Here is a 16,297-nt window from a genome sequence, read left to right as displayed (position 1 = left end):
GCATCAACTTCCTAGAAGGAGCACAATAAATATTCAAAACAAAGAAAATATTTTATCTTTGCTCGACCGTCCTCCTTACTTTTTCCTTCAGGTGGTTTACTCCCCTCCTGACCTGTGTTTTTTATTTGAAAGGAGAAGCGTCCAGTGATACTTTACGGGTTCAATTTAAAGAAACCTTTGCTGCATTAATAATGATGTTGTATTCCCCTGTCTTTCCCTTCCCTTCGTTCTCTGGAACGAGGAAGTTGTTGCCCTGCAGCTGCTTCCTAAAATGCCGTCTCATATTCGTCGTATTTTCTCGGTTATTCTCTTATCCTTAGCTAAAAACTTTGAAGGAGGAAATGAATCGTGAAATGGCAAAAGAAAACAAGTAAATGAAGAGGGACAGGCGTCGGAAATGAAATGCAGTTCATCCGCTCACAAAGATATGAAAATAATGTGGGGGAAAGTTGGAAAAACACATTTTCTCTATTAGATTCTATTTCCCCCACTTCATGTTACTTTGAGCGAGTCGGGATTTGTCGTTGTTCGTCTCCTTTTTGACTTCATGGAGGGAATGAACTCTTAACATGCTTATAGGCCCCTTTAAAGACTGAAAGCATCACTGCATATATATTGGAATAAATGAAAAATATATATGATTCAGATCTTGGCTGTTACATCCATGAAGTTTAGTAAAAAAGATGTTTAATCCGTGCGTGCAGACATGTTTAGTCCTAAGTGCATTTGTGCTTTCTTGCTAAGCAGGAACATACCCAAGTTTATAAGATAAAATATTAATGACTACATCCACAGTGCAGTAAAAAAGTGTGCTCCCTTACACATTTTTCTGTTTTTGCATTTTTCTTGTCACACATATTTTAGTATTTTTAATACAGCAAAAAAAATGGGATATTAGACAAACTAAAACAGTTTCCAAGTGAAATCAACACGTTTTAACAGAGGAAAGTGAAACCTGCAGTGCGTTAGATGTTATCAATATGCTCTGGCAGGGTTCACCACTGCTCTATGGTCTTGATTTGTGGAAAATGGCCCTCATGTTGGTCTGCTGGAGTCCTAAAGCCTTAGAAATTAATGCGTTCAGCCGATTTCTATATCACATGTTCTTGAATTTCTTTTAATCAGCATAAACTTTTAGTTTAATAGTATTATTTGCTATTTAAGTAAAGCTGTATGTCTGGAAAAATTGACCCAATTTCTCCCAAAAAAAAAAAAAAAAAAGAAAAAATAATCTCAGTTAATTCATGAATTAACGAGGGGGTTGATTACTGTTTCACAAAAGTGTGATACCATATTCCTGCAAAGAATCAATCAATCATTTAAAACCTTTTCAAGTGGCTTTACTTCCAGTGGGGCTCTGTTTGCACGCGTTTCGTCCTTTCTGCATTCTGTGTGTGTTTCTGATTTTTTGGCTCTAAGTCAGTATGTGGGAGTAAGAGAACTTCACATCGCCCACCTGGGCTCAGCTTGGAGCTCAAAGAGATCTATTAGTGGGGAGGGTAAAAAAAAACAAAAGCCTTTATTCATTGGCAAGCCCTAATAAACATATTTAACAGTATTACCTACTTCTTTCTCCTTTTCCCTTCCTCGCTCCTCTCTTCTAAATCATTTTGCAGAGTTTTTCTCTTCCCAGGCCTCTCGTCTCTCTTCTGACTCTCTTCCAGCCTCTTCTATATTTAATCGAGGAAGGATTGTTGAAAAAGTGATTATTGAATGGAGGCTGGAAGACGATGTGCGATCATGACGGGGAAGCCGTCATCTGTCTTTCTGGAGCGTTAGCCCTGAATTTTTAGTGCAGAGCAGAGTTTTTCAAAAAGAGCAGATAAGAGGTTATGTTTTGCAGAAACAGGCCACAGAGGGGTTTCCACTGTACAGACGGCCGTGATGCATTCATGCTCGTTTCTTCAGAGATGCTGTTTTTTTTTTTTTTTTTGTCTTAATTTTTTTTTCCTATCTCAATTTGAGCGTCATGCGCGCTGTCATTAAGAAACGTTTTGCTGTATAAAGCCGCACAAAGTGCAGTTTTTCTTGCTTTCAGAAGAGCGCCGGGCTGAGTCATCTGCACAGGTTGAAACGCATGAATCAAACGCTTAATCTCACCTCTGGGTTTGCCCTGCATGATGTAATGCGACAGAAAACAAAATTTAGCGACTGGCTTAGTGCAGCATCAGTCCATAATAATAGAATTGCCTGTCGCAATGTTAGCTAAGTTAAATCGCAGAGGGTAGCAGGTTATTAAAGGATGAAAACATTTTTTTTCCCCAAACACTCACTTTGAGAGGAACTATTTGAGACACAGACACAGCCAGGCAGGCATAGCCACTTGTTAACAGAAACCTTAACACAGCTGCAGTTTTGTAGATTTCTATAATTATTTAGTTCAAGATAAGGAGTTTACAAAATGTGTCTTTTGAGATGTCTGATGAAATAAAGGTCAAGTGTGTTACAGTGGGTTTCCCTGCACTTGCCTTTCAAAAAATGAAAAAGCCTCAATAAAAACAGACTAAGCATCACTCCTTGCACATGTGCCACAGGTTTCGAACAAAACATTTCCATTCCCTAAAACGTTGTCTTGTCTCCGGTACGTGAATATAAACATTCAGCTACAGCAACCAGCTAATCAACATGGAGGTCAAAGGACCAGCCCGATCGCCCAAAGGTGATGAAATCCACCCACAGCCGCCTCTAATTAAGATGCTATTTCAGCTTTTCTTCGGCGAACACAGTTCTGGTTTTTTTAAGGATATTCTGGTTGCTTGACAACCGCAGCAAAAGAATTAAATCTACTAACACAGAAGCTATAAAAGCTGTTTGTCTAATGTCTCCACGTCTCCAAATGCTCCTTTAGGTTTTGTGCTGCACTCCTCTCCAGTTGCCTTTGTTATTTTTTTTACATTTTTGCGAGCAAAGTAATGATTCGATTGTGGTTTTGCAAACGACAAAAAGCGAATCACCAAACACTAGTCCCAGGGTTCCTTCGATAACAATAAAACCCTGAACTGTAAGTTGCTTATTGTGACGTAAGGCGTGTTCTTTTGTGGCAGTCACTTCCGGCTTCCTCCTTTCTCAAAACGGTTCTTGAAACAGTTTTGTGAGTGAAAGTCTGCCCTCCACGCCAGACAGCGGGGTGAACGTGTGTTTACAAGGACCAAGACTTTCACCGCATTTGAGCACACTAGTTGTGCATTTTCACTCCCGAGTGCCTTCACCACGCGTTTGCCTGTTTTTCTATTTATGTCTATATTTGCGTTTGCATATGCTGCGTGGTATCTTGTGCGCACGGGGCTCTCACAACTCGCCTCTCCCTCTCTTTCTCTCGCTCTTACATGCGTTTTCACGCACTTGCAGTCCAGCGATATGCAGCTCATGAATACTCCCAAAGCAACTGTGAGAAGCCAACTTGTCGTCTCTGTACCTGCGATGGCTGGGAGAGAAGGCGGAAGTAGGGCGGCCATGCTGGCGAAAGCGCCGTGCACGTTTAAAAAACGACAGCTTTTCCGGTCAATTTTTTTCTGTTTTTTTTTTTTCCCCCTGAGTTTTTATTATTATTAATTAGATAAGTGAAAACACACACACAAAAAAATGCAACCCATGGAACACCAGCCGCAGCTATGATTTATGTTCACCTCTGAAACGAGAAAAGTAGAATTTATGGCTTTCTCAACTGGCCTAATCTTTACTATATGGCGCAAAGCCGGAGCGATGCAGGAGGCTTAAACTAAGAGGGAGAACGAGGCTGAAAATTGTCTTCCACACTTTTTTCTAGGTTTTTTTTTTCTTTCTCCTTCTTCTTCCCCTTGTTTCTCTCACTTACTAACCAACTCTATCACATTTTGTCCTTGTGGGTTTTCTCTCCTCCTGGAAGCTCGCACGCACAGGAGACTGCACGCACGCAAACACCGCAGACTCGAGTGCCTCCGGAAGACGCACACGCAGGTGCGCTACGCACGAAAACCCGCACTCGCACACCAAGTGAGATCTGCTCAAACCCCTCAGCGACACCTTCTCTTCCCTCGCACCAATTTTCTCACACTTTTCATTCCCCGTGTCTTCTCCGTTCTTCCCGTTGCTCCTTCACTCTGCACCTCCGCCCTCAGCCGCCTCCTCATATAGATCCATTCTTTTTATAGTCAACGCTGCAGTCCCTATGGCAACATCAGAGTTGTTGATTGCCAAGGTGCTGCACATCGAATCGTGTCACCATCACAGGAGGCGTGCTTCTCTATGTGTGCGTGTTTGTTTCCCGCCGTGTCACTCCGCTCTGTTTGCCATGCATCTCTTGATGATGAATCAAGCTGTAGCGTGATAACCTGTGGCCAGAGCACACAAGAGTTTCAGAGTCAGACGTGTCATTGTGTGTCATAAAACGACAAATTAATCATTTATAGACTCTCAAAATGGAATATTTGACAAACATAAATCCTCTGTGCATATGTGTGTGTGCGTGTGTGTGTGTGTGTGCGTGTGTGTGTGTGTGTGTGTGTGTGTGCCTCTCATTTCCATGTGTCTTCATTGTGCGACGGAGGATGGTGTGTGCATGAGTGCGCGTCCCAAACAAGTGTGAAGCTGTTACAGGTTTTGACGGAGCAGAATCATTCGGGGGTGCAGATGATGTGCTTTTTTTATCCAGCTCCACTGTGACAACAGAACTCCAAAGTGTCGATTCCCGTGAAAAGTCCGAGCAGGAAGCCCCGTCCGCTTTTTCTTAACGCCTCGTGATTTTCACTGGCGATTGAACGGTACGTCCGGTTTGTAAATGAAGCGTGACATCGGGTTCACAAAAGCAAAAACAGATTTTAAAAGTACATCTGGAGAGACAAAGAACAGTCTGTCATCGGATTTAGCCGATCCGCGTATTTTGTTGGTCTTTGCTTTTGCAACTGGAGGTGACAAAAACTAAAAAGCAAAAATATCCTCTTTTATGTTCTCTCAGTTAGAATATAGATTTGACAAATTTGAGGCTGTGCCTCAAATTCAGGACCGTTGTCCAAATTTGACCCGAAGTGGAGCTACATTTTGCCCGTGAGATCATTTCAAATAGCAACTGGAGCTGACTGCGCACGAACCCCAGAATGTTCTGCTGGTGTTTTCCGTGTCCAACAAGACCCACAAGCCCACCTCCTATATTGACATTCAGCAACCGCATGCTACAACCAGACACATCAGGTCACCCCTTCAAAAAAAAGGGCCAAACAAAAGGTTTTCTGAGCAGGTGGGTAGTAGAAAAATATGTTCACTGAAGGACAGATTAGTGTGTATTGTGTACAAACCTAACATGGAGAATTTTTGTCAAAAATATGAAGGTTAGGTTCAACTTTGACCAAGCCTTTCATTTTGACCCACTGTATGTGTTTGAGTTTGACACTATTTAATTTTTTTAACAGATTATTAAATAAGGCGATAGGATTACTTTATAACTACTTTAAATATTTTGTATTTTGAACTGGAAGAAGTTACAATGCTGTCTACATTTGTTTTAAAAACACACATTGAAAGAAAACTGAAGATGGCGCTAGCTTTAGCATACACCGCGGCTAACAGCAAGCCAGCTAAGGTGAGGTATTTTCACAGTGCTTACGAATCATTTGCATCTAAAATAATAAAATACAATAAGATTTTTTTTTGGTGAAAGCAACATCTTTGTGATGACACTGTCAGCTAACCTGGTGAGAAACGTCAGAGCAACATTGTGAATTAGTTCAAAGCAGCAATATTTTAAACCTCTTATGAGACACCGATGTTCTTAAAGTCCAGATCTGAATCCAGTTGAGAATCACTGTCAAAACTTGAAAATTGCTGCATGCAGTCAGTTTTTACCCAACCTGACTGACCTTCCGGCGTCAAGACGTTCAAAACTAGCAGAGAGAAAAAAAATTTAAACCCCAGTTTGGATCATTCTGTCTTTTACGAACCACTTTCTGTTGGTCTGTCACATAAACGCTTAATAAAATACATTGAAGTTTGTCACTGTGACATGACAAAATGTGAAAAACTTTGCGGGTTATGAATGCTCTAACAAATCGTTATGTTGTAAAGGTAGGAAGGTGAGGGCGTGAAGCTCCTCGCTCTGTATCTACGGACACATTGCTTCACCAGACAAAGTCACGTAATGGAGCTTTGTTTTAGTCAGCCTTCACAAGACATATTGGCCCGCATTACCGCCAGATCTCGTGTCACACCGCAATCGTTCACAATCATTCACTCCTGTTTTTGCAGCAAATTCACACGGCAGGAAGTATTAATATGTAAAATAAGGATCGAAAGGGAAACAGAAGACAAGAAGCATATTTCCAAAATTTGAACCTCTCATTCAGAAGCGCTCCAGAAGCCATCCCACTTGTAAATGCCTGCGTTCAGGCGGCACGCCAGTGGAGAAAGGAGAAAACAGGAGGAGATAAAGAAAGAAGTGGGCTGGTGTGAAATGGATCAAACAATGGATGTGAGAAAAGCTTTGCTGTTCTCAACCCAACTCCAGGCAAATAAGAAAAGGCACGGAGGAGGCACGGGGGTGTGTGATAATGTGCAGCTCTTTCAAAATGTCTCTGTAACTTTCTGGGTTTTCTTCCTCGAAGAAAGTTGAAGTTTTTTTTCTTTTCGTTTGTTTCTTGAAACCGTATCCGTGTGGATAAGAAATCATTTTACGCGGTAATCAGAAAAGATATTCAGGAGGAATCTGTATGGGAAAGCTGGCATGTTTTTCACTCAGAGAAATCTAAAGATGCTCCTTCATTACGAAGGTTGCTGAATCTGTGTGTGTGTGTGTGTGTGTGTGTGCATGGCTGTTTTTCATTCTCCTTCTTTATTTTCTGTGTGTGCCTGAACGGCATGCACGTTAATAAAGAAATGAGGGATGATCAGAGGTTCGGACAGAGCGGCTCACCTCCTTTTGTGTGTTTTCCTTTCATCTGCCTTTGTGGAGACATCGTGATCTTGGCAGAGACGGCTGTGGGGAGCAGCGGTAAAGAAATAAAAATCAAGCCAGCAAAGAGACGCCTTTTTCAGTCTCATGGAGGCTTTGACAACAATTTTAGAATCAGATTAGGAAAAAAAAAAGCCTTAAAATCATCATAATTAATATAATACATTCACACAAATCTTCACAATTTGGTACTTTGGTTTTTCTTCCAGTTAAAGTTATTCATGTGGCAAACAAACGGTTTCATGCGCCAATGCTGCATCATAGAGCATTTTGAACGGTTGAAAATGCTTTAAAATGAGAGCAAGTGGTTCATGTTTAATAATGCACACTGTTGTAACCGAGCACGGGCGGGTTACTGACATCTGGCTCTGTTGAGACTTCAAAAACTCAGATAAGACTCTGCTAGGATTTTCAACTTTATCAGACTTGTGGTTTGCAGTCCGTTTTATGAAAATGTAGAAAATGTAGAAATGGCCAGAAGTTTCTTAAGACTTACTCTATCCTGAAAAGCAGAATGGGAAACAGAGATCATAGCCCCATCAACAAGCACCTAAAAACTACTAGTAGGTGTTCATTGTACATTTCTGTCAGCATTTCTTTTATCAGCACTTCTATCTGTCTTGTCACATCTTTCAAGCATATGATTAGCTCCTATGTAGAGGAGTGCAAAGATCAATCTGTCTTTCATATTTATGTGACATCACAACCTCGTTTGTTTTATATGCATAAGAAAGATCCAGTGACCTTCTGAGAATTCAGTTTTACATCATCTATGAATGCCTCCAACAGGTCAGATAATTATTCATCAAATTAGACAGGAAATAGGTCAAGCTGTCACTGAAACTTCTAGTTTCAAGCATCCAGCATGTTAAGGGGAATGGTGGGTGTTACTGTGATATGACGTTACACTGGTTTTATTCCATCTTTGCTGCAGGATTAGTCACAGTTGCATTGATTCTGCAGTGCAGTGGCATACATGGGCTGTGTGAGTTACGGTGAAGCTAACACGGCAGGATTTTCATTTTAAAATTCCATGAAAGCCTGGATGATTAAACGCTGCATTTTTAAATGTGTTACAAAGCACTGCCATTGTGTTCTTCCGGTGTGGTTTTGCCTGTTCCTGCACAATTCAAATGGAAGGCAGATGTGCAATACTGTGACAGGAATAAACATTTTTGTCTGCAGTTTAGGTTCAAACTGTAAAACTGTGACTTTTTTCTTCTATCTCAGCAATGTCATACCAACTAGTTGGAGCTAGACTTTCTTTTGTAGTCTGTAATTTTATTTAGAGATTTCTTCAAGATGTTTTTTTTTTCTTCCACTCAGACCGGCTCCGGTACTCCACTCAGTTCCAGCACAAACAACTGGGCCGGGCCCGTCTTGTTGTCAGAACATACTTCTCTCACTCTTGATCTGACGCAAAGCACATTGCACATCTCTGTTGGAAAAAAAAAGAAAAGGAAAAGATTGTTCTTCTTAACAGTGCAGCGTGTTTCACTCAAAAATGAAGGTTTACTGTTTTGTTGTACGTCAAAATGAAGAACAACAGCAGGGAGGAAAGAAAGAGAAATCCTGACTTTCTCCTCAGAAATCTGATAAAACCTTGAGGGTGAACCAAAGTAGGATTTGGCCACATAGCCATAAAGCGATTCCAGTTCCATTTTTAATCTTTAAAGATTTTTTTTAAAAGAACTGGGATAAATAAACACTAATGTTGCATCATCAAAATATAATGGAACAGGCCAATTTGCTCATTTGTAGCCCAATTCTGTATATTTGTTTTATTTATTTTGGTAATTAAGAATTTTGATGAACTGCAGAGATAAAATATGAGTAAAAATCAAACATCAAGAGTATTTTAAGTTAACTGTGCATCAGTATTTTAAGATTTCAATGATGTCCGTCTGATTCTCATTTGGAACAGCTGAGCATATAGCCTAGCAAAATGCTAGAATAGTCAGAGTTCAGCACAAATCAGTTTATAAGTGACTGATTTTTTTTTTTTTTTTGAGTGCGTGTGTGTTTCTCTTTCTAAAACATTTCAAAACGTTCCTCTATTTTTAGCTACACTTCGTTTCTCCAGGACTTGTTAGACAATATAAGTTTTGGGGCCCAAAAATGTCTCTTCTGACTCTGGTGCCAATCTGCTGCTCATCTTAAAGCAGCGTTAAGGGAGGAGCTTTAGTGTCATACGCTGTAAAACGCTTGTGTGGCTTATAGAGAGCATGTGCTTTAGGAGCTTTAATGAACATGTAGAGGATCGTCACTTATGAAGTATTGTGAATTGAATACTTTGAAACTCGTATCTTATTGGTCAAGGCTGTTCATACCTACTATTTTTTTTTTTTTTAAGTCAGTTAATCTTTTAGCTAAAGATTTTCTATTGTCTTCACACCGGAGTGCAACTCTCCAAAAAGGATATTGAGGGGTTATAACCATATTCTTGTTCAGCTAATGTTTCTGTTGGCAACTCTCCATCCCAAAATGAGTGTTTTGCATGCTGAGATGGTTTGGAAAGCAGCTCTGGGTTCAGTGCCAGTGGTCCGTTTGACACGAGCGTTGGCATCCTGCTACGCGTAACTCGGCTCCTCGTCCTCTTGCAAAGAATTCAAGAGGCGTTTGCAAAAGGCGCGTTTTTAATGTTCGCTTTTAAACGCAGCACTGTGAAAATATGTATGAACAGAGACCACAGACAGGGAGAGGGGCGGGAAAAAAAGAATCAACATTCAAATTGGATGGAATAACATTAAGGCAGTTGGCATGTTTTTTAAAAAGGCTTTTAGCTGCAGAATGTAAAACAGAGAAAGTTGTGACAATGGTAGAGGTGGAATATTATGAGCAGCCTTCCTTGCTTCCCTGGGAGAGTTTCATGGAGTGCTTTCTCACTGTGATAATGAAATGACCTGGCCTGCACCGCTCTGCTCTCTCTCTCTCTCAAAAACACATCTGCGAGACGAGGGTGAAAATGAGAAAATCCTGCCTCCTCTCTCGAGTTTCGTAAAGCATACTTTCAATATTCTCTTTCTCGGAGAATGATGGCAGTTTGAGTGAGTGCGGGCTTCTGTGTCCTTGTGAGCTCTCTGCGTCGCTCCGCCTCAGCATCCACGCGTTACTTTGTGAGTGCATGCACACACACACGTGCATGTGTGTGTGTGTGTGTGTGTGTGTGTGTGTGTGTGTGTGTGTGTGTGTGTGTGTGTGTGTGTGTGTGTGTGTGAGGCTTGTGGATGCTAAAACCGCTCCGAATGACTTGTAATAAAGTGCATTTGAAGCATATTGAACATAACAGGGCAGCATACAGAAATCCAGCTGCTTGAAATCCCATTGAGTTGTCATTGTAACAGTGTTTTCGTAACTTAATTTCTGTAGATTTCATGCAGCAAAATCAATACAATAAGCGGTAAAACTCAGATCAAAGGCTGCAGCTTTTTCCCGTATCGAGGTTAAATCCAATAAGGTAAACTGGAGCCGCTGTTGAGGGGCCCTGGTAGACTCTCAGGCCGTGCCACGCTGAATCAGAGGAGTGACTCACCGGTTTTGGAACAGCACACAGGCTGCACGCAGACTTTGTATTCCCAACCCTTCTAGTTAACGGGGGAATCTATGGCAGAGCTGAGGCAGAGCGCTGTCATTGAGTTACGTAATCAACAGAGGCGAGAGTGCGTGTGCGAGAGAGCGCGTGTGCGGGCCTCGTGCATTCATGAAGCTGCGACTCTCCTCACGCGGCACGCAGAAGCCAATCTGACACAAAGCTGCTGAAGTTGGACTTTAAGCAAACGCAGAACAATGGAGTCCATGTATGACGACGCTGGTGTTTCTACTTAAAAAAAAAAAAAGAAAAGAAAAAAGCATTGACAAGGATGAGGAGAAAGAGGCGAGCAACATGCAGGGCGTAAGGAGGTTCATCCTGCAAATTGAGCCAGTTGAGTCAGTGTTAAATCAGAAGGCTCCAGTTATTTATGTATGTCTTTGTGTTTTTACAAATTATTAAACAGACTTATTCAAGTTGTAATACCTGGATATTTTTATTAGCAAGAAGCACCTGTATCAGATTACAGCTTTAACTGTAGGAAGTTCCTATAAAGACTTACTCAAAAAAGACTGAAATCAGGAATATGAGTTGGTCTCAAAGTCGTGTCAACCAAAGCTCCAACCATCATCATCAGAATCGTTAGTGTCAGAAATATCACTGTCCTCTTCAGAAGCTGTAACCAATTTGTTGTATGTATAAGATTCTCATCTACGATGCTTAAAGTAAGAAGTGAAATATACAAACATCAGAGGTCGCTGCTATTAAATGTAAATCTGCAGCATGCCAGTAGGCTGAGATTCTCCCAATGCAGGTTTGGCAGACATAGCTTAAACGTTTTCTGCCAATTTAGTCATTTAATATCAGATTACTATTTTGAGCTCTTACTGAATCCCATGAGTTACGCAATAGAAAGGAGTTGTTTTGTTATTCTTTGTAATGGGTTTTGCTTCATGACTTTGTCTTATTTATGGGGCTGCAGGAGGACAGCCTGGCCCAGGGCTCCATTTAGAGAACCGCCATCGTTCCCATGCATGGATGGTTGCTTTCCTTTATTGCAGTGCTGTGTGTTTGTGGACGGGCCAAGCCTTTGTACTTTACATACATGTGTAAACGCCTGCACCCCCCATTTCGTTTTTGTGGAAGGCAATTTTCTACCCACTTGGCATTAGACGTTCCTCCTGCTCAACGCTGCCATCTGGCTTCGGCGAGCGCCGTTGCAGAATTCCTCGGGGGACCCATCCGGGCGAGTCAGCGTCTGCCTTTAACAACAGTTTTGGGATCGGCCGTCCGCTGGGCTGGTGCTAACTCACCCTATTATGAGCGGGATGATAAAACTGACCTTGAAGCAGTTATGGGCCTTGGGATAATGGAAACCCACTGATAGAGAGCCCATGAAACACCACTCGGGCTTTGGTGACAAAAGAAAATAATGGTTCAACCACATCGCCACGTTCTGAGCGCTATTTAAAATTTTATTAGCGGACATTTTGCACACTGGTGCTAAACTAGCAGTGACGAATTAAGGGATTCATCAATGTATCTATAATCACCATAATTCTGCATGTTAGGAATGAAGACTTATGGTTTTAATAAAACCAGAACTAACTTTATATGATTCCTTTTTTTTTTTTTTTTTTCTAGTGTATTCTCCCACTGTGAAATTAAAACCAATACAGTCAGCTCCTTTCTGGACTCCAGGCTGAAATCTGCACTTACATAAAATAATAAAGCAAAAGCGACCAGTGGAGAAACACAAGTAGGTCAAACTGAGGCCGTAGCATTTGTATGGGTCATAGTGAAAGTGCTCATATGTATGCAGGCTTATGGGCCCCCTGGGAGCGTTGGGCTGACCTTGTAGCGTACTCTGATCTATGTCCTCATCTCCCCTCTATGCCCTCTTTTCCTAATTCCTCCCTCTGTCTTCCCCTCCGTTCTTTTTTTTTATTTTTTTATTACCACACTTCCCTCTCCTCAAACACCTGCCTCACATGCAATCCAACTCCACCTCATTCTCTTAATGTGCTTTCTGTTTGCCGTCTACACCCCCCACTTCCCCTCTGATGACTTCCTTTATTCGCGCGCTCTCGCTTTTTTACTCATTCTAACTCCCCCTGTCCGTTTTCCTTATCCCCGCTCGTCCTTTTTTCCATATCAACAGCCAGTCTGATAAATAATGCATCACAGCACATTACAAACATTAGTAGGGTTCTCTCGGCCCGTCAAAGAGAGGGAGGAGACGAGACGGTGGGGGGAGAGGAATGGGTAGCTCCGGTTTTGAATAAGCGTTGTGGAGAACGGTCGGGTTTGATACGAGCCGCCGGAGGAGGTTGGAGGTGTGGGCTGAAACGTTTCGCCCCGTGTGGACGCGCTTCGCTTCGCATTTCGAAAAAGCTTGCAGCGTTATAAAGATGATGACTTTATCCACAAACTCAAAACAAAAAAAACAAAAAACGTATTCACAATTTGCAAAACAAAGATTGCACCAGAAAATAATAATAAAAAAACCTTCCAAATTTTTTTCTTTTACCTTTCATCTTTCAGATTCCACCATCTCCTCCTTTCCTGTGCTCTCCTCTCCCTCCATCCCTCCTGGCAGCGTGGCGATTGGCATTATTAAAAATTGATTGGCGGAGAGCGTTTAGCAGGGTGGCGAGGCGGAGAGGGAAATTTTGACAGGCAGGAGTGAAATGAAAGGAGAGCCTCGGCGGACATAGTGTGGAAAGGTCTCAGTGGGGGACAGAGAGTGTGTAGGTGTGTGCGCGCGTGTGTGTGTGTGTGTACTAAAAGAAGATTGGCCAGGACATTTTGTAGTGTGAACCAGCAGTTTGAGAACTCATGCAGGAGGAGTTTGTACTCTGGTGCCTGAATTAAAGCTTTCAACGTTTGATGAAACGTCAATCATGCCGGGCAATGAAGCCATGTGGCAAAAAAACTAACAATCCACCTCCCCTGTACCGACGATGAAACGTGGTGGTGACGACACCACGCTGTGAGGACGCGTTTCATCTGTATGTGCAGGGAAGCTGGTTGGACTTTGAGATAAATGGAGCAAAATACAGGAGAATCATCAGAGGAAACCTGTTAGGAGCTGCAGATGAGCTGAAACTGTGTTGGCGGTTCGCTTTCCAGCTGGTTAACAAGCCTGAACACACACCCCGAGCCACAACAGTGAGGTTTAGTGGGTTAGAATGGCCAAGTTAAAAGAAAATGACCCACGTCCAGCGTAAAGAAAGACTTGGAAAACTGTTGCTTACAATCCTCCTCTATTCAGTCTAACTGAGCTCCGGGTTCTCAAGAATTTGAATAAATGTGTGCATGAGTGTCCGAATTCACATCGATATTTAACACAGTGAATTATGATGGCATGCGCGTAGCTCTGCTGACCCTCTGTTATCTCTCCTCCATCGTTCCTGTCCTCCCTCTGCTGATCCCTTCTCTCCCCCTTTCATCTCAGATCAAATAATATTTCCAGCCCATAGAACCAACAAGCCATCCCCCCGATGGCCACGAGCGCTGCAGCTTTGGAGATTTCTAATGCACTTAAATTGTCATTTGCTTGAGTCATTTTACGAACGTTGTATTGAGGGTGTGAGGGGGGAGGTGAAAGCATGCAACCATTACATGATGCTAACCGGCCTCTTCTTCTTTCTCTTTTTTTGTTCCCTCTCGCTCCTCTTTTTCTCTCTCAAACTGTCACAGATGAACAGACCGATCCAGGTGAAGCCAGCAGACAGTGAGAGTCGAGGAGGTAGTGTATGCCCTTCCTTGCTTTTTTTTTTTTTTTTTGTTAAACTTTATTTTCCTTCCACCCTCCCTTTCTTTTTACTCCAACCTTGCTGCCTGCATACATCAGCCTCACCATTATCTGTCCCGTCGAGACGACGGCCAGCGCCTCGACGCGGGCTGACAGCGCAGCCTGGCCCCGGACCCTCCAGCGTTCAGAACGCATTATGTAAACAAACCCCCCGCCCCCCACGCCCGCCTCCGGCCGGCTCAGCCTGCAGCTCCTGTCTGTCGTCATATGCGACGTGAAGAAAAGCACACGTCTTGTCATGCAAGAAAACAAAGTTGCTTCCTCTGTCAAAAGCACCTGTAAAAATCAGTTTGCAACAATGCAAACCTTGTTGGACTTGTGTCACAGCAAAGTGCAGATTAAATGTTCTTCGGGGGTAAAAGGTGTTTTTTTTTTTTTCTTTTCACACAGGGAGCTTTATTGACAGCCAAGATGGCTCAAAGGAAATTTTCTATGTCTAGACATTTGGTGACCCACTCTTGACATCAATCACAGGGCTGTGCGAGATAAGACCAAAGCCATCTTTTTGCCCAGAGTGTCTCAGACCTTCAAGTGGTTAATATAATTGGCAACAAAGTGATTTTTTTCCTCTTTTTTTTTTATCCACAAACAAGAGGGGAGAGAAACAGCAACGCAACATGGAAATGGCTAAAGGTTGACAAGCAACAGAAGTCTAGGGAGAGAAAGTAGAGGCGTTACTCTGTTGTTAAAAAAAAAAAGGAAAATAACCTTTAAAGAAAGGAAGAGAGGCTGTGCAACATCCTCCTCTATTTAGTCTGCCTGCTGTCGGGGTGTGTGGAGGGGAGTGGAGGGTGATTGATGGAGCGGGAGAAAACTGAAGCAAGCAGCGAGCGGGAGGAAACAAAGAGCGAGCAGCAGAAGACATGCATACGCGTCTGTACGGGAGGTCTATCTGTTCCTGTACGGATGTCCTTCCCTCTCGTCTCTCATCTGTTCTCCACGCTGCAAAGTTTCAAAGCTAAACGCCGCGCCGCCAGGGCACAACGTCTCACAGAGCCGAGTGGAAAAGGGGGGCGCCGTGCCTGGCAGGTTCCATCGGTGTGACGCGTTTCAGCCACGAGATCCGTCTCGTTTTATCTGGTGGACACAAAGTAGTGCAAGTAGTGCACTGTGAAGGGGGAGGAAAAATGAAAATAATAAGTAAATAAATGAAGGGGGTCCCTTTACCATGAAACAACTAGATGAAATGCAGTGCAGCTCTCTGTGTAAATCATAGAGAAGTAGACTCACTAATCCTAAAACCATAAAATCCACAGTGAAATTATCATTAGGTGTAGTAGTAGGAGTGGTAATTGGATTTTTATGACCTTTTGAACTTTAAGTGCCTTTTGGTCAGCTGGTCTGCTTAAAAGTGTGTGATTGATTGTTTTGACTTTGACTCTGAACTGTAATTTTATTTAAAAAGAGACAATGTACAATTAAATTAAGTAAACGTCACCATGTGACGCCCTGTATCAGACTGTAACTTTTAAACATCACATCCGCAGTCCTTTGACAGATCAAGGTAAGAAAAGAAACTTACCTTCTTCTGGCAGGACAGATCAATTTATATTCAAAAATAGTTCAAAATCATGTAAAATAATTCACATCACAATTATATAGTATTTCATGTTGGTTTATCAAAAAATTAATGGCCACTATTGCAAAGGAAAACATATTATTGCCAGTGTTTGTAACAAATACTTGCTGCAGTTGCCAAAAGGATTTACAACTTAGTGATTTGAAAGTGGAATACTTAAAGTTCCTAATATAGTCCAAAAATAAATGCAAATGTATTGATCAGTATAGATCAGGACTGCAGAAAAACTTGACACGTTTAAAGAAAGTGTAAATCTATGGATATTAAACGAAGAGCTAAAGACTGACTAGTTTAACACCGCCTCAGAGAAGGAAAGGCTTTGTTTGCTTTGAGCCGAGTGAAACTGGCTTAAATGGAGATGTCTGTTTACTGTCTGTACAGTAGGATATTCAGGAAAATATTTCCCCCCTCATTGTTTTCCCCTGCAAACACAAGTTTGAACTTTGTTTAGCT

General features: G+C 42.1%; 1 protein-coding gene across 9 annotated transcripts in view; it reads left to right on the top strand.

Moving 5' to 3' along the window:
• Window positions 1-16,297, top strand: part of celf4 (CUGBP, Elav-like family member 4) — a 103,787-nt gene that overhangs the window by 68,934 nt on the left and 18,556 nt on the right. For all 9 annotated transcript variants that reach the window (XM_055027459.1, XM_055027464.1, XM_055027466.1 and 6 more), the window contains exon 3: window positions 14,151-14,199. In XM_055027459.1, coding sequence (XP_054883434.1) covers window positions 14,151-14,199 — 49 coding nt within the window. The remainder of the gene's footprint in view (window positions 1-14,150; window positions 14,200-16,297) is intronic.

The sequence above is a fragment of the Poeciliopsis prolifica genome, unplaced genomic scaffold, assembly GCF_027474105.1.
Source record: "Poeciliopsis prolifica strain line A6 unplaced genomic scaffold, Auburn_PproV2 SCAFFOLD003, whole genome shotgun sequence".
NCBI classification, from domain to species: Eukaryota; Metazoa; Chordata; class Actinopteri; order Cyprinodontiformes; family Poeciliidae; genus Poeciliopsis; species Poeciliopsis prolifica.
This window is presented reverse-complemented; position numbering and strand designations above follow the sequence as displayed.